The sequence below is a fragment of the Schistocerca gregaria genome, chromosome 1 (assembly GCF_023897955.1).
Source record: "Schistocerca gregaria isolate iqSchGreg1 chromosome 1, iqSchGreg1.2, whole genome shotgun sequence".
Taxonomy (NCBI): domain Eukaryota; kingdom Metazoa; phylum Arthropoda; class Insecta; order Orthoptera; family Acrididae; genus Schistocerca; species Schistocerca gregaria.
The window spans coordinates 376,386,394-376,413,586 of NC_064920.1; the positions used below are offsets into that span (position 1 = coordinate 376,386,394).

A 27,193-nucleotide genomic window follows, 5' to 3' on the forward strand; every position below is an offset into this window, starting at 1 on the left:
CTGTCTGTAGCCTTGGCTGAATACCTTCTCCAAGGAGCTATCTGGAGGGCTTCCACTTGGGCTCTTTCCCATAGTGCCCAGTTTTCTCCATTGAAAATGCAAGTCACACATTTCTGTTGCCATAGTTCTGTTCATCCTGTCCAAGAACTGTTTGGATACACAGTCCTTGCCTGTTGTTGGATAGGACTGGGTATGCTTTTATATCTCCTATCTGTTAGCAACAGCATTCCTTACAGGGAAAATGTAGATTTTTTTTTGTGGTGAAGATAATAGACATTAAGTGTCCTGCATCTTGTTAAACAGACCCAACTCAAACTAGTTTTAATGTGATTCTTGAGTTTCTCCCGGCGTATTTGATAATCAATTGGACACTATAGACCGGCAGTACACCCGTGGATATTTTGATTAGTTTTAATGTGTAGTTTCACCATGAGAGATCAGCAGGCTATTGATCAGTGTTATTCTTGTCATCATCTTATATCTGGAATTCACAATTTTCCATATGTCCTTTGTCATACTAGCTGTTCAGCTGTCTTCCACTGGGTCCTAACACATGTGAGTATACTGGAAATGAACTGGTTAGACATTTGGCTAGAGAAATGATTACTCACCCAACATTCACTTTGATGATCACAGGCAATGATTTGAGGTTGCTTATTGGTGCAGGTGAGACCTATACTTGCAAATGTCCCCTCTAAAGAAAATTCTGCACTATCGAGGAGACATCAGCTACTTGACACTCCTCCTTCCATTCCTTCTGGAAGGAGTTCACTGCCCTTTCACCTTAGCATCAGTTATACCAGACTGAGCCACAGTTTTATTTAATGTAATGAACCACCCCCTATTTGTGGTTGTGGAGCCTTATAGACAGTAGCTCACATTCTGGTGGAATGCCCTCTCATTCTGCTCTCCTTGCCAGACATGGTCTTCCCCGTTCTTTGCGTAATGTTGGTGAACAATATGGAGACACTTGAACTGGTTTTTTGTTTGCGCTGAGAGATGAGTTTTTATTCTTGCATCTAATGTTTTAAACTGCTTTCAGGGTGAAGTCTGTGTGGTTGGGATTGGAATGTCTCCTTCCACAAGCTGGGCCCAGACAGCTCTCAACCATACCCCCTCTAGCTACCACCGTCTTTTACTCTTTGTATAATTACTTTAAGATGCAGTTAGCCTTTTCTTCTGTTGCACCCTTTTTTACTTTTCTAGGAGTGACCCTTCATTATAGCACTCCAACGGAGGCACAACCTTAAGGATTCCTTATCGTTGATAAAAGCTGATGATGAAGGAACAGGTTTTTATGCTTCCTCTGAGAGAGAGAGAGAGAGAGAGAGAGAGAGAGAGAGAGAGAGAGAGAGAGAGAGAGAGAGTGAGAGTGAGTTCCATTTCCATCTTTAACTGTTTGACTATAATGGATTGGGGGTGGGGCACATTCCAACAAATGCTAAGCCCAGAGGGGACATTAGACTGAACACATCCATCTAGCGATGTGAGTATCTCTCTCGCCTTGTTTTAGTATTACTGGTCCTACTGATGTTCCTTATGTTTCTAGCTGTTCAAATTTTACTGTATGCATATCTGCTCCATCTAACTAGAAGAAATTATGTATTCCATTGTCATCTTAGCCCTGCATTGGTTCAGTGAGGTGTCAAATGTGGATAAGGTGCCTGTTGCTGCAGATGAGCTGAGGGAGGGGGCTTGTCTGCTGTGTAGCCTGTAGACTGATCCTGCCCACATACATTTATTCCTCATTCAATTATTCCTCATCACTGGCATTAATATTGCTTTCAGAACCTGTATTTTACTACTCCTATATCATCTTTCAAATTGACCAAAATTGCGGCTGAGGTCATTAATTCCAGGTAGAGAGCCCCATGATGACCCCACTGTTTAATTCCTTATCTGTCCCAAACAACTAACAAAATGCCCTTTCCTTTCAAAACATTCTAGTCACTTGTTTGTGTTTCAATGTGAGAGCATATTCTTTCGTTGGCCCCATCCAGAAAATATTATTATATTGTACATTCTGTTGAGACTAACATCATACACAGCAAAAACTGTGGCCTTATTTTATTGTCATCAATAATATATCTTAGTTCTGAATTTCATTCATAATTCAAAGAAAGAGAAAATGATATAGAAGTCCACCTGCTTCTAAGACACTTTTTGTCCTGAATTTCTTTCGTTCACACCAGTAGGTCTATTTTACCCTAACTGGAGGTTAAAAGGTGAGTGAAGACTAGCCTTCAACAATATGTCAGACACAGTTGATATCTTTAAAACTTGGAGGGAGGGAGGGGGGGGGGGGTGGTGTCGGGTTGCACACAATATTGTCCAGGCACTTTGGTCCCACTGTGATATGTAGTTGTCTTCTGTGAAACAGGTGAGGTGAACATAGAAGATGAATGTATCACAGAGAAGTAGGAACAAGTAGCAGTGCAGTGCCAGAAGAGTTTCTCTGGTGTTAGCAATGCATCTCTCAGATGAAGTGATTTGCACAGGAGGGGGAAACATGGTCGACTGCTTCAAAACAGTCAATGGACTGATGGACCAAGAAAGGAAAAAAATTGGGGACTAGAGAAAAGCTTAACAGAAGCTTGTGGTGTATGTTGCATTTGAAGACATTGGGATAGATGTTTCATCACAATTGGGATCTCAAGACACATACAAAGGTATCAGATACATATACAGATAACAATCTTAGGAATGGAATCAGAGGTAGGCACAGGAACTTCTGACTCACAAATATGATTTATTCTATATATATTAAAAACAAAGATTCCAAGACTTACCAAGCGGGAAAGCGCCGGCAGACAGGCACATGAACAAAACACACAAACACACACACAGAATTGCGAGCTTTCGCAACTGGCAGTTGCTTCGTCAGGAAACAGGGAAGGAGAGGGAAAAATGAAAGGATGTGGGTTTTAGGGAGAGGGTAAGGAGTCATTCCAATCCCGGGAGCGGAAAGACTTCCCTTAGGGGGGGAAAAAAAAAAAGACAGGTGTACACTCGCGCGCACGCACACACACACACACACACACACACACACACACACACACACACACACACACACACACACACACACATATCCATCCGCGCATACACAGACACAAGCAGACATATTTAAAGGCCATCCTTTCATTTTTCCCTCTCCTTCCCTCTTTCCTGGCGAAGCAACTGCCAGTTGCGAAAGCTCGCAATTCTGTGTGTGTGTTTGTGTGTTTTGTTCATGTGCCTGTCTGCCGGCGCTTTCCCGCTTGGTAAGTCTTGGAATCTTTGTTTTTAATATATTTTTCCCATGTGGAAGTTTCTTTCTATATACATACATATATATATATATATATATATATATATATATATATATATATATATATATATATATATATATATATATAACTGTTTGACAACCCATTTATCGGTGTTGCCTATGTCAAGTTACTGTAATATTTTACAGGATGCTGTTCCTGCAGCTCAGTTTGACTGGACAAGTAGTGGACTGGTTAATCCCCTTGACGGTAAGTATTTACTTATCATATCAAATTCAAAGTATTATTGGTTAACAAACATCGTGACTTTTTAAAGAAACTTATATGAGGGATAATTTTATGCTGTCTGTCATTAGGATAGTTTCAGGTTTACTAATTTGTATGTAGCTCGTTCTTCACTGACTTTGCTCTGTAAATATTTTCTGTGTAACTATTTGAAGAGTGCTTAGCAACATGTCTAGTAATCCATCTTGGAATGGAGTTTTTAGCCACCTCTGCTGAGATGACACGTAACATAGAACCCATTCACTGTAAGTTTTTGAGGTTAAAATAGATTCTTTGTGGTTACTATCATGGTTATGGAACACCAGCTTCCAGTACTTGCATAGCATTGATTAATTTGATGATACTGTGTGTTAAGAGTTTAACAAGAAAATGCAAAGAGCTTATAATCCTATCATGTATTATCTCAGACACTTTGAGTCTGAACATTTCCACATGCCTCGTAGATTAGTCTGTATAAAACCTACTTCATAACTTTATGAGAATATCACCTTTCCCTGTAATCAAGCTGTGGAAATGCCAGGTAGGAACATCAACAATGTGGAGAATATAGATTGCTAGTTACTGTAAGGAAGACATACCAAGTTTGAGACAGGCACAATTTTTTAAAAGGAACACGCATATAGATGTCATTTACAGCCTTTGTCAGTAAACACACACACAAACACGCGCACACACACAAAACCAAGCACACCACATGCACACATGACTACCAACTCCAGCATGTCAGGCTGGAATGCATCACCATGTGAGGTGCAAGCAGCAACACTCTGGAAGGGGTGGGGAAGGGAATGGCGTAGTAGTGTACAGGTGGGAAGAGAGACAATCACTGTCTAGTGGAGTGTGCAGGTACTAGACTGCCGAACGGTGCAGCATCAGGAAGTTGTGGGGCAGGGAGGTGGGGGGAAAGGAACAAATGAAGAGAGGAGTAGATAAAGATATGTGTAGGTTGAGGGCAGGATAATTACAGGAGTGGAGAATGTATTGTAAGGATCATTCCCACCTGTGCAGTTTAGAAAAGCTAGTGGTGGAGGGAAGGATCTGGATGGCTTGGATAGTGAAGCAGACATTGAAATAATATGTGTTATGTTCAGCTGCATGCTGTGCCACAGTGTGGTATATTTTGCTGTTGGCCACAGTTTGGCAGTGGCCGTTCATCCTGGTGAGCAGCCGGTAGGTTGTCATATCAACATAAATGGCTGTGCAATGATTGCAACAGAGTTTGTAAATGACGTGGCTGCTTTCACAGGTGGCATGGTCCCTGATGGGGAAGGATAAATCTGTGACAGGACTGGAAACGGAAGTGCTGGGTGGGTGGATTGGGCAGGATTTGCACCTGGATCACAGGGATGTGATCCTTCTGACTAGGGGTTGGAATTGGGAGTGGCAAGGCGTTGGCCTATGATGTTGTGGAGGTTGGGTGGGCAACAGAACACCGCGTTAAGAAGGGGTGGGAAGTATATCAGCTAGGATGTCCGTCATTTCAGGGCAGGATGAACCACATGCTTTGACAAAGTCCTGTTGAAGCATGTGGTTCTGTTATTGCACTCCGGGATTTTTGGTGATGAAAGGGACACTTCTTTGTGACTGGTTTTAGGTGGAGATGGGAAGATTGAGGTTGTGAGGGGAAATGGTAAGGAGATCTGTTTTCAGACTAGGTCTGTGTGATAGCGCCTGTCTGTGAAGGCCTTGGTGAGACCCACAACATATTGAGTAAAGGAGTTTTTTTCACTGCAGATATGTCACCTCTGTGTAGCCAGGCTTTATGGGAGGGACTTTCTGGTGTGAAAGGGATGACAGCTGGCAAAATGCAGCTACCGTTGGAGGTTGGTGGGTTTGATGTGGACAGATGTGCAGATGGAGCCATCAGAGAAGAGGTGGTCAACATTTAGGAAAGTGGCACACTGGGTTGATGAGTATCACATGAAGTGAATGTGAGAGCGGATGTTGATGTTGTGAAGGAACGAAGATAGCGTGATTGATCTTAGTCCAGACCATGAAGATATCATCAGTGAACCTGAACCAGACTAGGTTTTGGTGTTTTGGGAGGCTAGGGAGGTCTTTTCTAGGTGGCCCATAAAAAGGTTGGCATAGGAGCCTGCCATGCAGGTTCCAGTGGCTATACTTCAGATTTGTTTATATACATTCCCTTCAAATGAGAAGTAGTTGTATGTTAGGATGAAGTTAGCAAGGTGTATGAGGAATGAGGTAGTGGGTTGGGAGTTTGAATGATGTTGGGAAAGATAGTGTCAATAGTGGTAAGACCATGGGCATGAGGGATGTTGATGTGTAGGGACGTGGTGTCAGCAGTGATAAGTAGGGATCCAGGAGGTAGAGGGGTGCCGATGATGGAGAGTCGGTGAAGGAAGTGGTTGCGACTTTGATGTAGGAGGCTAGATTACAGGCAACTGATTGGAGATTTTGGTCAATCACTGACGAAGATTTTGGTCAATCACTGGCAAAATTCTTTCAGTGGGGACACAATAACCAGCCACAATGAGATGTTCAGGATTGTTGGGTTTGTGGATTTTGGGGAGCATGTAGAAGGCAGGTGTGCAGGGTGTCATAGGCATGATGAGGGAAATGGATTCAGGGATGATGTGCTGGGAAAGGCTAAGGCTTTAAGCAGGGGCTGCAGTTTGTGTTGTATTTCTGGGATGAGATCATTCTGGCAAAGTTTATAGGTGGAGGAATCGGATAATTGGCGAGGCCTTCTGCCAGATAGTCACGGCAATTCATAACAACAGTTGTAGAACCTTTGTCTGCAGGTAGGATGATTAGGTCAATATTTGGTTTGAGGTTGTGTACAGATGTACTTTTTTCTACCTAAAGATTGGTGTTCTGGGGAAGGAACCTGGTGAAGGATGGTGAGGCTAATTTGGGGTAAGAAATTCCTGCAAGTGATCAATGGGCGGTAAGGTGGAAGGGAGTTGGGGGGAGGGGGAGGAGGATCGTGATTGTATGGTGGTTCGAACTGCAAGGGGCAGGGTTCAGTGTTGGAATTTGGGGTGTTTTGGTTGGAGGGGTTGGTGGCAAAGAAGTGCTTACACTGCAGGGATCGGGAGAAGGAAAGTAGGCCTTTGTCAAGTCCAGCATGGTTAAATTTGGGTGTAGGGCTAAAAGTAAAGCTGCCGGATGGAATTGTAACTTCTGTAGAGCTGGGGATTTTGATGGAAAGGTTAACAGTGTTACGGGATTTTGTTGGCTCTGGATTTAGTGGGTGTTTGTTAGGGAGTTTCAGGGGCTGTGGCAAGTTGAAAAGGTCAGTGAGGCAGGGTTTAGCTGCTATGAGGGTTGGACAAGGAGGAACACTGTGGATGTGATAGGGGTTGATGGATAGTGATGCCCTGAGGTGGCAGCAGGATGTCAGCAGCTTGGATAATTTTTTGGAGGTGGTGTCTGGAATGCTCCTCCAGGTGCTGGAGAGCAAGGGATTCAGTTTCAGAGATTGATATATAGAGCAGGGATTATAGAGTACTATTATCTTGTGGAGGGAGCAGAGGCGGTTCTGAGATGCCTGTGCCATGGGTTGCAGTACCAGGTTTGTGAGGGCCAGGGCAGAGATTGGCAGAATCTGAAGAGGTGTAGGTCATTGTGAAAGGAAGGGTGGGATGCAGAGAAAGGACTCTTTACAGTTAGGGCATTTGGGGGGGATTCCATGGTTTAGGCAGCATTTGAGAAACAGGATGTGGAACTGGGTTTCAGTCAGGGAAAAGGATATTTTTCTAGACTGGTGCAGAAAGATGGAGCAAGGGTCCATTGTGCCAGGAATGGTGCAAAGAAAATGGGAATGACACAGAAATGGGCAACATAGTCAGACAGAAAAATGTATGCACACTATAAGGAATGAAAAGTATTACTTATTTGTTTATTTTACATTTAATAACTGATCACACTTGTACAACATTCAGTTTAGCACATTGTTACTTTCAATGTTCACCATTGGCAGCTATACACATAACAGAAAGGCAAGCGGTTTCTGCACCTAAGTCAGTCAGTGTTACAGTGGAGATCGCTGCACATATCGCTGTAATCTCCTGGCGAAGTTACTCCAGTGTGCGTGGCTTATGTCGGTAGATGTTATCTTTCACAGTTTCGCACAAGTAAAAGTCCATAGGTGTTAGATTGGTGACCATGGAGGGAACTCAATGGACCATCTTTTTGTCCAATCCAATGCCCTGGAAAACTGTCATCCAGGAAAGTTCATACGGCTAGGTGGTAATGTGGTGGCCCCCTCTCCTGTTGGTATGACCTCTTCATCAGCTCCATAAAGTGCATGTATACCTGGCAAAATTGATGTCCATAACATTTCCAGGTACACTTCTCCAGTGACAGTAGTATCAAAGAAAAATGGCCTTATGAAGCTCCTAGATGATGATCCACACCACACATGAATCCCTGTTGGATTCACCACTACATCCACATAAACATGCAGATTTTATGGTGCCCAGGATACACTGTATTTTTTTATTTTTTTATTTATTTATTTATTTATTTAACCTGGCAAGATTAGGGCCATCAGGCCCTCTCTTACATCTAACCAGGCATTCTACTTATTTTACAGTCATATGTTTCAGTAGGCATGTTAAACTACATCTAATACAAAAAGTGAGATAAACAATTAGAAAGGTACACCTCGAAAAATACATTATTGAAGAGAAAGATTTAAGATAGGAGTGCTGGCAGCAGGGAGTATGAGGGAGACTCATGGTGAAGCGAGGAGAAGAATAGAGAGACATGATGAAACATAATTAAGGAAAATATAAAGGAAAAGGAGACTGCATGTCTAATAGAGATAGATGAAGAGGAAGGCATCTCAGGAGCAAGATAGGAGACACTAGCTTTGCTATTTGACAGATGAGAGGATTTGCCTTGCACATTAATTTTGTGGAGAATTTTATGCGGATGATAGTAGGAAATGCTTCAACTTCTTCTTAAAAGCAACAGGAGATTGAATTTTCCTCAAGGTAAGGGGCAGTTTGTTCCAGAGGCGGACAGCGGCAACTGAGAAGGAGTTTGCAAAAGTTTTTGTTTTGTGAGTGGGCACAGTTAGGATACCAGATAAGAGTGACCTCGTGTTTCGATTATGATGGTATGACAGGATTTTAATCTCTGAAGCTAGGTACTGGGGTGCTTGCGCGATGAGGAGTCGGTGAAGTAGACATAGAGTGTGGTAGTCACGCAGTTTGTCCGGCCGCAGCCACCCTAGCTCGGAGTATGAAGCACTAACATGATCATATCGGCGAATGTTGCAGGTGTAACGCACACAGGCATTCATGGTTAGCTCTAGCCGTCTTTTGTTTTCACTACTCATGCCTTGTTGAATCACATCACAATAGTGGAGGTTCGGTAGAACGAGTGCTTGCACGAGCTGGCGTTTCAAGTCCTGTGGGAATATGTTCCGAAACTTTTTGAGAGCATAGAGACAAGCAGACGTTTTTCGGCACACTGCGACTGTATTCTCCGCCCAGTTGAGATGCTCGTCCAAAGTTACACCCAAGTTCTTCACTGTTTTCTGATATGGTATTGGAGTACCTTCGAGCAGAATAGGAGGTAGCCGTTCGCGGAAATCTGAACTTATTAATTTCTGATGGGCTATTAAGATTACTTGCGTCTTTTTTGCATTTAATTTAAGCCCCAGGTTTTTCGCCCATGTCACTACTGAAGACAGATCATCATTCATCAGAGCGATTGCAGTGTTTACGTCTTCAGGTCTGACGCTGAGATAGAGCTGGAGGTCGTCGGCATAGAAATGATGTTTACAGGAGGACAAAACCGACGAAATATCGTTGACATATAAAGAAAACAAAAGTGGTCCTAAGACTGATCCTTGTGGCACTCCCGAAGAAACATGTTTCCAGGAAGATTTTTCATTTGCGCAGACAACACATTGCAGTCTGTCTTTTAAGTAGCTTTCAAACCATCTCATTGCACTATCAGAGAAATTAAGCTGTTGCATTTTTCTGAGTAATATGTCAAAGTTAACAGTGTCAAAAGCTTTGCTGAAGTCCAGTAGCGTCAATATTGTTGCCTTTCGATTGTCGATGGCATATTTCAGGTCATCAGTTACTTTAATTAGAGCAGTGTTTGTGCTGTGATGTTTACGGAAACCAGATTGAAATTTGTCATATAGACTGAATTCATGCAAGTGTTCAGTGATTTGGTCATGAACAATATATTCCAGTGCTTTGGAAACAGCAGGCAGTATGCTAATTGGTCGGTAATCACTAGGCAGTTGCGGGTTTTCGACCTTAGGGATGGGTCGAATTATGCTTCTTTTCCATGCAGTGGGGTATATTCCGTTCACGAGGGAAAAATTAAATATGTCAGTTAAGACAGGTACTAATATATCGGCAACATTCTTAATCATGGTTATACCGATACTGTCGTTGCCTATTGCATCAGAAGAGATTCTCATTATTGCTTTTCTTGCCGTATTTGTTGTTACATGTTTTAGATGAAAGGTATAGTTGTTAGTTATCCTGTTTGGGGATTCTTGTGGACGGAAATCATCAGCCGTGCTGGTATTCAGAGGTGCAGAGAAGAATTCATTTAATTCGTTAGCTGACACATGAAAAGTAGTTTCCGATTTTGCCTTTCCGACCCCCAAGCTACGGAGATTCTTCCATAGAGTCGTGGGTGTCAAATCGCTGCATGCCGATTCACAGTTCAGTTAGGTGTAAATTGTGCCTCGTCACTCCACACTACCTTCGTCAAAAATTGTTTGTCATCAGTTACCATTTGCTGATAACATTCGCAAAGTTGCATTAAAAAATCAGGATCATCATCATTAATCATGTGCAGTATTCATGGAATGTAAACTTTCCACTTCACAGCTTTCAGAATTCTTCATACACTTGTACTGCTAACCCCCACTTCACATGCATATTGCATAGCAGACTTCTGTGGGTGATTAAGAAACATTTCTGACATGAGAGCTGATGAAGCAGGACTAGTAGCTGTATACTGTCTTCCTGATATTCTGTTGTGGATATCACAAATCATTCCAAGCAACGCAAACTGTCAATGATGCATTTAATTGCTAGGCGGGTCGGTGGTTCTGTTTCAAACTCCCGCTTCCACTGACTTTGCACTTCAACGGCATTATCAAACTTGAAAAACCACTTCACAATACATTTTCATTGCTTGAATGTCAAACGCGCTACAGCCATCTTGTTTTCTAAAAACCGAGATGAAAGTACTAACATCTGTTGAGCCAAAGACCATACAACAACGCACTCGTAACTCAAATCAAGTGACAATATTGATATCTCGATAGAGCCAGACAGAGTGTGTACATTTTTCTGGCGGACTCTGTAGATATTGATGGTTGTGAGAGGAACTGGATAAGCTAAAAGGTACATAAAGGTGCGTAAAAACTTCATAAAGAACACAGAAACATGTACAGCTATGCAAAATACTCAAATATGTCAAAATATGCACAAATACCTGAAAATATGTGAAACTGCAAGAAACCACATGAAACTATACAAAATACATTAAAAATTTACAGAAATGTGGGTGAAAAGGAACGATGATAGAGCAGAAGGGGTGGAAACTGTTGGGTGGAGGATGTGGAGACAGTCTGGTGGAGGGAAGGATCCAGATGGCTTGGATAGTGAAGCAGCCATTGAAATAAAGTGTGTTGTGTTCAGCTGCATGCTGTGCCGCAGGGTGGTATACTTTGCTCTTGGCCACAGTTTGGCGGTGGCCGTTCATCCTGGTTAGCAGCTGGTAGGTAGTCATATCAACATAAATGGCTGTGCAATGATTGCAGCAGAGCTGGAAAATGACATGGGTGCTTTCACAGATGGAATGGTCCCTGGGGGGTGGGATAAATCTGTGACAGGACTGGAATAGAAAGTGCCAGGTGGGTGGAATGGGCTGGTTTTGCATTGGATCTTACACAGGGATGTGATCCTTGTGGCAAGGGATTGGAATTGACAGTGGCATAAGGATTGCATATGATGTTGTGGAGGTTGGGTGGGTGATGGAACACCACTTTAGGAGGGATGGGAAGTATTATCTCTGGTAAGACGTCCATCATTTCGGGAACGATGATAGGTAATCAAAGCCCTGGCGAAGGGTGTGGTTCAGTTTTTCCAGTCTGGGATAGTACTGGGTGATGAAGAGGACACTCCTTTGTGGCTTTTTTTGGTTGTGGGAGGATTGGGGGTGTGAGGGGAATTGACAAGAAGATCTGTTTGCGGACTATGTCTGGGGATAGTACCTGTATGCAAAGGCCTTGGTGAGACCCTCAGCATACTGAGCAATGGAGTTTTTTTTTCCCCCTGCAGGTATGCTGTCCCGAAATAGCCAGACTATATGGGAGGGATTTTTGGGTATGAAAGGAATGACAGTTGTTAAAATGTAGGCACTGTTGCTGGTTGCAGAGTTTAATGTGGACAGAGGGGTGGATGGAGCCACACCATCCTACCACAAGGATTAGAAGACCCAGGTGAAAAACCTACCCAATCCACACAACCAGTACTTTCTATTCCAGTCCTGTCACAGGTTTATCAGACGCCATCAGGGGCCGGGCCACCTGTGGAAGCATCTATGTCATTTGCCAGCTCTTCTGCCATCATTGCACAACTTTTTATGTTGGTATGACTACCAACCAGGTGTTCGCCAGGATAAATGACCACAGCCAAACTGTGACCTGGAGAAAAGTATACAACCTTGTGGCACAGCGTGCAGCTGAACATAACACACTTGATTTCAATTGCTACTTCACTACCCAAGCCATCTGGACCCTTCTCTTCACCGCCAGCGTTTCTGAACTGTGCAGGTGGAAATTATGCTTACAACACATTCTCCACTCCCGTAATTATCCTGTCCTCAACATACGGTAATATACTGTCTCCACACCCTCCACCCAACAGTTTTTGCCCCCTCTGCCCTATCATCTCCTCCCCATTCTCATCTCCAATCTGTTTATTTGCAGCCCTCTGCCAAACCATCTGCCCATCTTTACCTACTCCTCTCCTTGTTTGTTCCTTTTTTCCTCACCTCCCTGCCCTACAACCTCCTGACTGCGCCTGTCTGCAGTCTAGTCTCTGCACACTCCACTAGACACCTTTCCCTGTGGATTTGACTCATGGTATGTTCTTGGGTTAGCAGTTGAGTAAAGGCACCACTTGATGCAACATGTTTGCAAGTGCCCTACTGATTACCTTCTGGCAAAGAAGATAAGTAGGAAACTAGTTGAAATATTTCATCAAAAGAGTACCTCGTATCTGTACTGATGTATGGTCAAGAAGCAGCTGTAGTTCCTGTAGCAAACAAGTAAACAGTAATGGGGTTCCTACTGTCGTGCTCAAAAGGACAAGAAATATAAAATGAAGAATGAGATTATCTGACAACTGTCACATTAGAAAAAAGCATGCTGGTAAATCTCAACCCATAGAAAATATGGCAGTTTGATCATATGAAGAGAGTGACTCACTGCAGGACCTGTCAAGAATATGATGATAACAATGTCCATGGGAAAAGACGAAGAGGAAGATGATCTTGTCATGGCTGAGTATGATGATATTGATGGACATTGTTTGTATAAAATCAGTTGAAATTTCTAATTTCAAATAGCAATTATTTCATGAAGTTATAAAGCTGTGATTCTTTTGTTTATTGTTATATTGAAATTTGAAAAGTTAATTTTCTAACATGTGCATGCAAACTTGTGAGCTCCAAAGACAGGGACACATAGCTCTGGGTAATTTGAGAGTAGGTGTTATAAGGCCCTTTGCTTGGTTGTCTTAAGTGCATGTTTTCACCCAAATATGTTTTCTAATTATTTTTTATTCCATTCAGAGGAAAAGAACTTGGTGAGATTTGAATTCAGGTGGTGGAACTGAGGTTTCATTTTACCCTCTCCAGTTTATGTAATAGTTTTAGTTACGAGAATTTGCAAAAATGGGTACTTTTTGTATGAATTCATCTGTGTTCTTTCTCTTGTGCATTGAAATTTTTTATATTTTCATCCATTGTTAAAAATACTCTCCATGCAAGGCTATTCCTGTGTTATTTGCTATCCATTTCATAATTTGTTCCATCATGCTATTTTTCTCCTGTGTTGCACACTTTTTGTATTGGCCACACAGGTGTCAAAGGCAGGAAACCTATTTAATGTGCATGTGCGCACACAATCCATCATTTTGATGGTCCCAAATAAAACCACATTATAAAGTTTGTGTTTAGATTTCCTTTCTGTTACTGCTTTATGATTGTAGATGGTTTCTTTATTTTATTTTGAAAATTATTCATTTTCTCAAGATCATAGGCTTGGATGAACTGTTTTTTGATATACAGATTTTTTTAAAATTATAAGGTGACCATCGAAAGCCAAGAAGGAACTACTACGTTTTGATGATCCATAGTACTCAGGGCACCTAGTATTGAAATTCCTACTTCTTTAGCTTGTGTGCGCAAAAATTCACGCATTACAAATCTGTCAGTGAATTTGTCTGTAATTGAGAAGTTTATCCTGTGTATCTTCTGGATTGTGCTGTTAATTCTGTATGCTCAGTGAAGTCCTCACCCTCCTCTCTCTTTCCCCATCCTTGCACCCCCCCCCCCCCCCCAAATAAAAATTCTGTTTTCATACTCAAAACATTGTCTAAGTGTTGTTGTGTAATAACTTGTGCCCCAATTGTGTCCAGTCTGTTTCTTAAAATTTAGTATTCATTTGCATCAAAACTCAGGCAAAATTCAGTCAGAAAGCAGAGGATGCACTGTTCTGCCATTGTCCTGCTTCCTCAGCCCCCCCCCCTTCCCACTTTTCTTTCATCATTTATGTCGGATGGCTAAAATTCATAAAATTGTAATTACTTTGCAGTGTAATTCTCTTGATAAATTTTAGAGCTTGATTTGTATGTCTCTTGCTCCATTAAAAAATAAAGAACTGCATGTAAGAGATATAACGTATCTTAACAATTTGTAGTGGTTGTCTTTGTTTATTACCATAATTGTGTGGTAATGGTGTCTGTCTTGTGTTTATGCTGACTAAATTGGTCATGGAAGCAGGCTGCCAGTCAGCCCTGCTTGACCTCGACTGTCTCAACACATTTGATAGCTTAACAACATCCTCCACATCTGACACTCTTTGGGAGTTCTGCAGTGAGTATTGGTGTTTCAGCTATGTTCTGCTTGCTTTCTGCAATGACCCTGTTTGATCTTCCTGTTATCTCCATGCATGACTCTTTAATGCAGCATGTAAAATCAGCTTTTAATTCTGTCTTGGAATGCAGGAGATTAAAAGAAGTGTTTTATGTATTCCACATTTACACTGATCTACATCCAAAGGATTCTATAATGGATGTAGGCAATTGAGAGTATGATGATCCTGTTAAATTAGTGTGATGAGATGGTAAAAAGAGAGATTGTATTATGGAAATGAGACTAGACTGCAGTAATTATTGATGGTATTGCAGAAGTTGTTTCTTAATAATTAGACATGAAAGTAGAATATTAAGGCTGTGACTTGTGTTCATACTTATTAATGCATCAACTTGTCAAATAAAGAAATTGATCTGACAGTAGCAGGTTGATTGTAGTATAAAATAGTAAATAAAGTAGATCTTTACTTTTCTTAACCACATACCGCATATACGTATGCTATTTGCCGAAACTTTTGCTGTAACACGGAGAAACAGCCAACAACTAATGTAAATAACAACAAATGTAATCTAAACATGAACAGCCGCCTGAAGATGAACCTCTCAGCATGCAACTGGTAACAGTGTTGTTTGTGTAAATAAGCAGTATTATTGACAGTGACTGGTTGCTGTTTTCATCTTTGCAAGCATCATCTCGTATAATATATGTGTATCATGTAGTATTTTCTTATCTGAATATTTCAGAATGCCATTGCAAAGACCACCACACAGTTATTTGTCTCTTTGGGCTCCATTCTTGATTTCACTTGGTAATGTATATCACTAAAATATTCTATATCTGATACAAAATAAACATTTTTGTTGTTTATATTTGTCACATTATTTCTTTCTGCTTTTATGTTCCTGTACTACTAAAGCAGTAGCTTTTTGAGACAATTTAATCATTCTTTTTTCCATTTCATTTCCCTGTTCTCAAGGATCTTTGCATTTAGTAGGCAGATTTATGATAGGTAATATTGCTATTTTGTTTTTCATATATGAAGTCTTCACAGGTTGTCAGCCGAATAGCGTCATCGCCTCGTAGCAACCTTTCGATGGAATGCTTCTCCATCTTCAGGTGAAGTGTTGGGATATTGTTGCTCGCGGGCTGATATCTCTGCTGGACCGCTCTCCGCTTCCTGTCACCGGCCAATCATGCACCCACGGAATTGCCCGAGGCACCTGGAGTGGCCAGTGGTGGGGGGGACACGTGTGCGGGGTTAGTGTTCCGGCGTCTGTCTCTGTCTGCTCTATCCTTGGCCCTTGTTGGGACGGAACGTTCTTCTCTGATTTTCCTGTTTGCAGGCTCACTTCATGTTTCTTCAGAATTCTCATGATCTTGGCTGTTGGAGGACCCGTGTATGGCAAGAACGCACAGCCCATTGCTTAGACTTCATCCTGTCTGTCTTTTCTCTTTATGTGGTCGGTCTTACGAGCTCTTGGCTGACAACCTGCAAAATTCGCCGAGAAAGGCTGCACTCATATTTTGTTTTTGTTTATCTGCCAAAGGATGTTCTTTTCTGTATAATTATTCTTAACTCGTGTCTTTCAACACTGATTCACATCCACATAGGACAGGCTTTCAGTATTGTTTTTTCACGTCCTATGCTCCTTTTTTTTCCATTGTCGAGTTCAGTGGGCTTAACACTTTGTAAGGTTATTCAGTGGGGACTAATGATGTTAGTCTTCAGTAGTCACTGTGGAAGGCAGTAGACATATTTACTCGTGAGTGAAGGATTCTGTCTTCTGTCAATCCCACCATGTCATCTTCTTCACTACTGATATAGTTGAATTGTTCATCTGAGCCTGTGTGAGTCACATACACTCTTAGTATATGTTTACACACTGCACTCCACTCTTTCACTACTTGGTGGAGGGGAAAGCTTACATTGTGATATACACTGAGGCTTTTTCCTTGTTCCATTCCTGAGAAATGGAAAATATGCATTGTACAAGCTATTATTAGACTAAATCTTTATGGAAGAAATAAACAGTGAGTTGAAGATTATTCATAAATCCTCTGGAAACAAGTTCCTGAAATTTTATAGGTATATTGTGTTGATATATTAGGCTCCATTCTTAGTGCTCCAGGTTGAAATTTTTCAGTATTTCGGTACACTTTCTCATGAGGCAAACAAATTTGTCTTTGTGCATCCTTGTCCATTCATGAATTTATTAGTATTTAATTAAAGAAACCAGTAACATTCTTCAAATACATTGCCTGAAATGGAGCTGTGTCTGAACAAAATCTCTTGCCAGTTTCTTCAATATCTATCTTCTGCATTTTGCTCTACAGTCACAGTCTTGCAATCACCAATTTGTATGCCAGTTTTCTTGTACATTATCTATATGACTCACTTTGAATTAGTTATTAAGCACAAGTATCATTTCTGTGTATGTAAATAACTTACCACTTAATTTTCTTTTAATTAACACCCCTTGGTTAGCCACTATTGACCTTATATGTAGGGTGACCCAAAAATTCATTAACATTTGAAAATGCACTAATTAATGGAATAATGTAGACAGGCAGGTAAAGTTCAAGATGCGTGAAATGATATGGGGTTTTACTGAAACTAAAAGATTGCAAAACTGGCCAATAGGTGGTGGGTTAGTCACAAGTTACAAGTCTACCTCAGTTTCCCAATCTCATTAGGGATGCTAAAAGACAATGTCCAATGGGAATGCCTCACCATACCTACTGGTACTCTGTGCAGTGCTGTTCACAATGTTGTCCATTGACTACAGTTATGTTGAGCATTTGTTGTTTTGTATCATACATCTCATATTAGTGTCCATTAATAAGTGTCTGGATACTTTTTATCAGGTAGTATAAGTATCTCGTATTCAATCCTCTAACTACAGACTAAGAAAAAGCGTTAGCATGTTTAGTTCATATTTTAATGATCTAGCACAGAATAGATCTGAATTTACTTAGGACAAAGTACCATCTGTTGGCCATTTTGTACAGTTTTTGGTTTCAGTAAAACCACCTATCATTTAAAGTACGTGCGTCAATTTTTACTCCTCTACCTTCATTATTCATTGAAATGTCGAATTTTCAAATGTTATCTGACTTTTGGGTCACCCTGTACATTCTTTCCTCTTGTTGCAATTGATTTTTGTCAGTATTTAGTGTGTATTAAAATACAGAAGCAGAGGACTCAAAATGTTTTATGTGTATTTGAGTAAGCTGTGACAGAATTGGTCTAGTCACCTCTTCGTAAGACTTTCCAAGCATCCATTTCCTTTTTTATACATATTGGTGTTTGGTTTCAGTTATTCTCTCATTTGCCGTCCAGTCTACTTTTTCTTTTTTTGTTCTCTCTGATATTGCTTTATTTTTTGATAATATTATGTATTTTACATTTTGTACAAATATTTTCATTCTTTCCTGGGCATTAAAATATACTTGATCATGTGTCTCAAAGAAGAATCATTCCTCCAGCTACTTCTTTGTTCAAAGCTGTGCCAGGAACCGTGTATGCTATGAACATAACTTCTTGCTTTTCAGGTGTTCCATGGGTGTGCAGGTTAGACTGATGCTGAATCTGTCACCCCAGATAATATAAACGATAGATTACCCCCATGAAGCTAATAGGCTACTTGAAAAATCAGCTGCCATGCACATTGGAAAATGTTGTTTGATAAGTTCCAGAACTTGTCAGGGCCCTCGCCTATTGCTCATTGGCAGGAGCACCTGGACATTTCAGTTGAATAGTTTATGTAAATGGTCACTGAATAGTTTCATCTGGTAAAATAATATTTATTGAAACAGTGTGTAAAAATTACTCATGGTACATAAGCACCGAGGTTATAAAACAATTTGAGAATGAATTTATGCATTTAAAACAGAAAAATGATAAGAAAATGAATGGTTTCTTGGGTTGACACTGGCATGATGCTGGACAATACAGTTGAGATCACCAGCATGATGCTGGACAATTATGGTTGAGTTGGTGGCCAGACATACGAAGGACACAAATTATGCTATCAACTCCGATTGCAAAACTTTAGAATTACACAAAACAGAGTGGACAGCAGATCAATGAGTAAAGGAAGAATCAGAAAGGAACATCACTAGATGGGTGAGCTCGAAGTAGTTAATTCTATATTGAAACAAAACATAACTGGTTGTGATAAAAATCCCATTTGAAGTAAGAAGGAGATTGCAGAAAAACTTGCATACCACTGAATGAAGCAGGTAGATCAAGGAAAATAGAAACCAGGAATAAACTCCCCTCCTCTCCGTATATTGAGATTTCTGAAACTGGGAGTGTGCATTGCAAATGCAGTCTTACTGAGTCTGCCATTGAGGTGATTGCTGACAAGTCTGGTTGCATCGTACAGTGGCCGCTGCTAATTGTATCTGGGCTAAGTTGTTGTAATGTGATTGCGAATCATGGATCTCATCATCCTGCTGATTACTTGTTGTGGATTCACGCAAGTTCAAGACGAAACTTTGAGGGCTTAGCAGAGGGATACCCCTGTTAATACCATTGATGAACTCACTGCTATCACCATTTTTGTAGGTTGCGTACCATATAATTTGAAAGTCTCTATTGAAGGCTTCCTTTAACAGCAATCTAAAGGCTGACCTTTTCTTGATAGGGTGGTTGGATGTGCTATGAATCATTTGTGTTTGCCTTTCTGCAAATATCAAATGCGGCTTTAGTGCTGCATGAGGTGATCTGAAGATCCAGATATGGTAATGTCACCCCCCCCCCTCCTCCCTCATTGTTCTGAGTAGTAAATTGAATGAATGTTCTTGAGTAAGCCTTTCAACTCATCCACCAGATTATTCATCAGGATGTCACTGATTTCTGTTTTGACTTTTGTCCCAGAGTGCACATCCTTTCTGATATTACTTAAAATGAGAAAGAACCGTGAAATGACCAATCAATGATAGATTAATTTGTTGATCTCTGTTATTTAGTTCTGACAGGCAATGAATATTAGGTACAAAGTTCTGAGCCTTTAGGCTCTAATGTTTTAGTTAAGTGAGTACAAATATTTTAATTTTTCATGTAAAAGTTTTTAATAGTATTTTAATTTTAAATATCAAAATAATTTAAGAAAATTATTGTATCAATGTATGCCTCAGGGTTGTTATTCCTTCTTGGTTTATTGTTATGCAGTCATTCACCTGAAGATATGACTTTTAGTGTCATGAAACAGGTAGCGACTTAAAAATAAAGGACGAAATACAGCTGACGCTGTTTATTAATACTGAAGATGATAGTTCACTGTGCCTGTCCCTTCTTTGGTAGCTCTGTGTTGTCATGTAACACTATTCAAAATCCAATCAGCGTTGAAATCACCACGTGCAATGGCTTCCCAGTTACTTTTAATAAATATTAATAGTACTCTCTCTAACTACCCGATGAAGTTAATGGGACATGTACTGTGTCAGAGTTGCTATTTCTTATGTTCCATCTCCGTTGCTAAAGCACAACATTTAATGAGTTGTTTATTCAACATTTGTTTAGATCTATGGCTTGGGACTTATATTCCATTTTTTTGTTTGTATAACCACCCATCCTTTAGTTAGAGACTGCTCAGAAAAAAAGTTTTGCACCACTCTCATGATTCGCATAGATTGATTTTCTGAACACTCTTTTAAGTACAGAATATTTCTATGCACCGACACTCGTGTAATGGAGATAAAAGTAACCTGCAGTCTCAGTGTAGTTCAGTAGAGGACAATGTTTCCAATGAAGAAAGGGACAAAGTGGCCTGAGAACACTGTTAAGTTTGTCAACATACTTCAAAGGATAACTTCAAGCTTAGATTGTGTACACTGCATTACTTTATAGCAAAAAGGGTTTTCAGCAATGGAAACTGATCACCAAGTTGACACATGCCACAGTGATATCATTGGGACATTCAGTCATTCTCACGAGGCACAAAATGTGCATCAGAGCGATCATCTGTGGTCAACAACACCAGCTGCTAGTGATTACTATCTTCAATTATGGCTTGTGGGTACCCAGTGTTGGACAATTCATTTTAGGAGGAAACTAGGACGACAAGGTTGACCCAAACAGAACACAACAGTCTGCTTACAATCAGTTTTGCATCTCTGCTTCCTTTATGAGCTATGGTACAAAGCCCCCTGCTCAGTGGTATGCAAATGTCATGAGTAAGGAAACATCTGGAATGAAAATTGGAGCAGTGGATCCTCTTTGTTGATGAGAATGGAGGCAGTTAACATACTGTTGCACATCTCAGGCATACAGTCACTTGGGTATACCAGGGAGGTGTATTACTCATGTTTTGGACTGGTAGCATACATGGATGTCAGATACCTTTCTTGGCTAAGGAAGGAATTTGAGTACAATATCATGAAATATAATTATTTATCAGGTTCTGTGGACCATGTGAGTCAAAGTACCTGCCGTGGAACAAGTTGGTTTTTAGGTTACAGTGTACTAATTATAAAATTTATGCACAAAAGAATTAATTAATTAATTAATTAATTAATTAATAAGGCATGAAAAATTGTGGGACAGTATACAAATAAATAACACATTACAGCAAATTCCTGTACAGAGTAGGACTGTGCCACAAGGAAATCTTTCAACTTGGATTTGAATACTTAATTTTTTCCCCAAACAATGGCAGTGCCAGGTTATTACATCAGCAGTGTGGGAAAAGACAGATTCCTACTTATCATGAAGGAGACACATTAAGTTGTAGACAGGCACAATTAAGACACTTACATAAAGCTTTTAACCACAGACTTCATCAATGAAAGAGAGAGACACACACCATTCGTACAAACAAGCAAGCACACCTCATGCACACATGACTGCCAATTCTAGAATCTTGGGCCAGAATGCAGCTGTCACATGGGATGAAAGCAGCAATCGGGAGGGGTTGGGGAAGCTGAAGGAATAGTAGTGTACCGGTTGGGAGAGAGACAAACGCTTTTTGGTGGAGTGTGCAGGGCCTTGAATGCCAAAAGGTGCAGCGTCAGGAGGTTGTGGGGCAGGGAGGTGGGGAAAATAAGCAAAAAAAGAAAAGTGGGAAAGATTGGCAGATATCTTGGCAGAGTGCGGCAAATAAATAGGGTGGGAGATGAGAATGGGCAGGAGGTTATAGGACAGAGGGAGTGAAAACTGTTGGGAGGAGGGATGTGGGGACAGTATGTTACTGTAGGTTGACGCCAGGATAGTTACGGGAGCGGAGAATGTGTTTTGAGTGATAAATCCCCGTGCGCAGTTCAGAAGAGGTGGTGTTGGAGGGAAGAATCCAGATGGCTTGGGTGGTGAAACAGCCACTGAAATCAAGTGTGTACATTCATCTGCATATTGTGCCACTGGGTGATCTACTTTGCTCTTGGCCACAACTTGGCAGTGGCAGTTTATACTGGTGGACAGCTCTGGTTGTTAGTCATACCAGTATAAAAAGCTGTGCAGTGGTGGCATCAAAACTGGTAAATGACATGGCCGCTTTGACAGTTGGCCCATCCCCTGATGGTGTAGGATAAACCTGTGACAGGACTTGAATAGGAAGTGCTGGGTGGTTGGATTGGGCAAGTTTTGCACCTGAATCTTCCACAGGGATATGCTTCTTTTGGCAAGGGATTGGGAGTGGCATACAAATGGACTAGGATGTTGTGGTGGTTGGGTGGGTGATGGAACACCAGTTTAAGTGGGGTGGGAAGTATCTCTGGTAAGATCTCCTTCATTTCAGGACACTGTAATAGGTAATCAAACCATTGGCAAACAATGTGGTACTGTGTGAGAAAGGGGATGCTCCTTTGTGGCTGGTTTTAGGTTTTGATGTGAGGATTGGGATTGTGAGGGAGAATGGCATGGGAGGTCTGTTTTTGCAGACTAGGTGTGGGGGATAGTGACTGTCTGTGAAGGTCTTGGTGAGATACTCAGCATACTGAGCAGTGGAATTTTTCTCATTGCAGATACTGTCCCTGGGTGGCCAGGGTGCATGGGAAGGATGACAACTGTCAAAATGTAGCTATTGTTGGTGTTTGGTGGGTTTAATGTGGACAGAGGTGCAGATAGAGCCTTCAGAGAGGGGGAGGTCAACATCTAGGAAGATGGCACGCTGGGTTGAAATGGAATATGTGAAGCAGGATGGGAGAGAAGGTGTTGAGATTGTGAAGGAACAAAGGTAGCATTTCTTGGTCCTGAGTCCAGATCATGAAGGATACCATCAATGAACCTGGACCAGACTAGGGTTTGGTGTTTTGGGAAGTTAGGGAGGTCTCGTCTAGGTGGCCCATAAAAAGGTTGGCATAGGGGCGTGCCATGCAGGTGCCCAGGGCTGTGCTGCAGATTTGTTTATGTAGTAGCATTGGATTAGGATAGAGTTAGTAAAATGTATTAGGAATGAGGTATTGGGTTGGTTCTGAAGGGTGTTGGGGAAGGTAGTGTTCAATAGTGGTGACATCATGGACATGAGAGATGTTGGTGTATAGGGAGGTGATGTCAACAGTGACTAGTAGGGATCCAGGAAGTTGGTGGAGAGTCAGTGAGGGAAGTGGTTGGTATCTTTGACATGGGAGGCTAGATTACGGGCAGTTCATTGGAGGTGTCAGTGAATAAGGGCTGAAATTCTTTCAGTGGGGGCACAGTAACCAGCCGCAATGGGACATCCAGGATTGTTGGGTTTGTGGATTTTGGGGAGGAGGGTGTGCGGGGTGTCGTAGGAGTGAGGAGGGAAATGGATTAAGGTGAGAGCATAAGGCTTTTAGCAGAGGTTGCAGTTTGTGTTGGACTTCTGGGATGGAATCACTCTGGCAGAGTTTATAGGTGGAGGAATCATACAATTGTCAGAGGCCTTCTACCAGGTGTTCTCTGTGATCCATAACAAACAATGGTGGAACCTTTCTCTGCAGGTATGATGCCTAGGTGAGGATGTTTTCAGGTTGTGTATGGCTGTTCTTTCTTCTACTGAAAGGTTTATGTTCTGATGAAGGGACTCTGTGAAGAATGGTGAGACTAAGTGGGAGGTAAGGAATTCCTGAAAAGTGACCAGAGGGTTGTTAACTGGGAGTGGGGTGGGGGAGAAGGGGTGAGGGGAAACACAGTTGGATAGTGGTATGAACTGGAAGAGGCAGGGTTCATTGTTGGCATTAGGGTGGTTTTGGTTGTAGGGATTTCAAAATGGTTAAATTTGGATTTTGTCTAAAAGTGAGGCCTTGGATAGAATTGAAACTTCTGTGGAGTTGAGGGTTTCGGTGGAAAGGGTAGCAACAATATTATGGTAATGTTTTGGCTCTGAATTTGGTGGAGAGTTGCTAGGGAGTTTAGGGGATGTGGCAAGTTGAAAAGGTCTGTTAGGCAGGATTGAGCTGCTATGAGGGTTGGACGAAAAGGAACGCTGTGAGTATGATAGGGGTTGGATAGTGGTGTACAGAGGCAGCAGTAGGATGTCAGTAGGTTGGATAACTTATGGAGGTCGTGTCTGGAATACTCCTCCTCAATTCAACTGGATGTGTATTGAAAATGAAACCAGCTGACTGGTGCAGAGCTTTCTGTATAGTGCGTAAGGAAGTGTTATCCAAATACATTTGATTTTTTGTCCTGTTTTCACTGAACAAATATTGCAGTCCGTTTTCAACAAGTCGGTAATGTCAACAAATAATTCCGCAGTTGAACATATGTATAGGGTTGGCGGAGTTAGTATTTTGAGATGTCTGAACAACGGCCGACGCAGAGGTTGCAAACTTGACACCACTGGTCAGTCCAAGAATATTCGTGGTGAGTAAACAGAGTTGACACAAAGTAAACAAGCCTGTGTGTTTCAGTGATGCTACAGTCTACCATATCAGCTACTTTAATTATGTCAACTTGTGCATCTGCAGGATCCTCCAACCTATTGACCAGCTCTAATGTCAGTATTTTGGTGATGAGTTTGTCTTTTAAGATGGTGATATACAAGAATGACGGTGTTGCCCTCTTGAACACCCTCCTTCAGGTGGCATGAATCAACCAAAGGGAATGTACAGTAATACTTGCTGCGATGAACCTGACTGAAGATGCTTCGGACTTGTTGGAATTTTCTGCTCCTTTTAGCATTCCTCACACACACTTGATGACTACAGGAGGGCTACTATTGGAGGAGGACAGGCTTGAGCAGCAGTGTCTTGACCGCCTTGTAGGCAGCTCTCCGAGGAGGATCCCAGATTGTTGCAATATGTAGGGTGGAGTAACACACTAACTGGATATTACACAGAAGCATATTGTTTCCATGCATGTGCAAAGATGGTGACTTTCATATAGTTGCCATTGTTTTGGTTACTGTTTTTATTTGATAGTAACATTATTTGGTTTCATACAGCTGACATTTAAGTGGTGCATTTTTTGTCTTTTTTTTATTGTGCCTACAATTGTTATGACACTGCATTTTGTGTAAATATTCTTTGCAGTTTGCTGCTTATGGCCAAAACAGTCATAATTAAGTGTGTTGCTGTGATTGTGTCTAGAAGAAATAAAAATAATGTATGTAAGTTGTAACAAGACAGAGATAATGTTCATGACTGTTTAAAAAAAAGTAACTTTATGTATCATTTCACGTAAGTATCAAAAATATTTATATTATCAGCAAAAATTTGTACCTTGCAATTCATCTCATACAACATTTGCAGACACTGAGTCACTTAGAGAAGGTGCAACATGCATATTTTGAATATCTGTTGCCTTTGGTTTTTATAAAGCTGGTAAAAATAATAATAGTAATAAACAGAGCCCCACCAAAGTAAAGGGCATTTTCTTCAAAGATATAGTGATATATCTATTCTACTATTTATAAAAGAGGAAAAACAGAATGCTGCGAAAGCCCCAGGTACATTGCTTGCCTGCACCAAACGTAGTTTTAAGGAATATTGAAAGCAAAGAGAACAGAATAGGTTTTTTTTTTTTACATCAGTGTGTATATAATACAGGTCAGTACATTTTATCATGGTAAAACATAAACTTGTCTCTGTGATCATTATTCTACTATTTATAAAAGAGGAAAAACAGAATGCTGTGAAAGCCCCAGGTACATTGTTTGCCTGTACCAAAACCTAGTTTAAATTTTAGATGGGCTACCTTGACTGGTGAACACTGCAGGAACTATCTCTAAATCTCATTATCAGTTTATTAAAACTTAAGTTGTAATTATTTTCTTCCTTTTCAGGTTTAGCAGCTGAGCCAAATAGTGTGACTGAAAATTGTCATCGCTCAACACAAGAAGAAATGACAAGTGCACCAAGGCAGTTAATGCAAGACCTGTTGGCTTCTGCGCCACTTGAACCTGTGCCCTCTTCTCATAATAGACATGAGGGTCTTTCACAAGATGCAGTTGCTGTGCTGAATGCTTTCCCTGATCTTTCTTTTATGCAATCAAAATTGCTTATGTTTCCATTGCGTAATTCTCCACCTGGAGACTGAGTGGCTTGTTGTTAATACTTCAAAAGGCTTGTTTATTAAGTTTGAAGTGTTCAGTATTTGTTTTAATATGTAAGGAAGTTTGTGTTTTATTAGGAATACTGAAAGCAAGGAGAACAGAATAGTTTTTTTTTTCCATCAGTGTCTTGCCACAATGAAAATTTGGTGATGGTGCCATGTGCCTTTATGTTGATACACTAATATTCTTACCTTTTCACCTGAACAGAAAGTACACTTAGAGACTGCAACATATTAATAGTATTCTGTCAGCTACCAATCTTAAAATTCGTGCACTGACAAACAGAGAATACTTTCAAATTGAAAGGTATAATTATATACAGAGAAAAATACTATCAAATTCTGACTGTGTGACCTTTATAAATTAAAAATAATTTTCTTTATGTGTAAGTAATCTGACATATCAAAACTGTAACACAGTGTAAAGGCTTTTCTAATAGAAAGTACTTTGTTTATGGCAGCTAAGAATTGGTACTGCAAGAAATATAACTTCACAGGCAAGTTATACAGTATTATTGGAAAAGATTTAACAGTATTTATAGCATCTCACTTGATAGCAAGGGTGTCATTAGCTTAATTTTACATGTTTTATGGAGAACTAAATTTGATTGGAATATAACAGAAGTAAATTCAGTAAGGAATTTCGAAATGTTCGTCACTGGTGAATATTTTCCATTGTACATGTATTTTAATTATTAAAAAAATGTACTTAAGCTAGTATTGTATTCAGAAAATTATGGAACAAAGCGAAAGTTGCCATTTGACTTCATTTCTTGTTTTTAAATTTATAGGATTGGCCAAAGACTTCTTCAGAAAAGGAAGCGCGTGCGTGCGTGCGTGCGTGCGTGCGCACACACACACACACACACACACACACACACACACACACACACACACACACACACACACACACACACACACAGCAAGCCTCACACTGTCTCACATGATTGACATCTCCAGCAGCTCAGACTGGAATGCATTCTTTTTTTGTTTTTCCAAAATTAACAAAAAGGGACATTTTTCACACTTAGATGAGATTAAAAGTACATTGCCGATAGAGCCGAGTACTATC

At 40.8% G+C, this 27,193-nt stretch overlaps 1 protein-coding gene across 4 annotated transcripts in view; it reads left to right on the forward strand.

Annotated features, from left to right (window-relative positions):
* LOC126347417 (aftiphilin) overlaps positions 1 to 26,885 on the forward strand; it is a 62,579-nt gene extending 35,694 nt beyond the window's left edge. For 2 of the 4 annotated variants that reach the window (XM_050002273.1, XM_050002270.1), the window contains 2 exons: positions 3,455 to 3,515; positions 25,853 to 26,885. In XM_050002273.1, the coding sequence (XP_049858230.1) occupies positions 3,455 to 3,515; positions 25,853 to 26,106 (315 nt within the window). In that variant the 3' untranslated portion in view covers positions 26,107 to 26,885. Of the gene's footprint in view, positions 1 to 3,454; positions 3,516 to 14,570; positions 14,667 to 25,852 lie in introns of all 4 variants that reach the window. The other 2 variants (XM_050002269.1, XM_050002268.1) reach the window with 2 other exon arrangements.
* Positions 26,886 to 27,193: the final 308 nt, after the last annotated feature.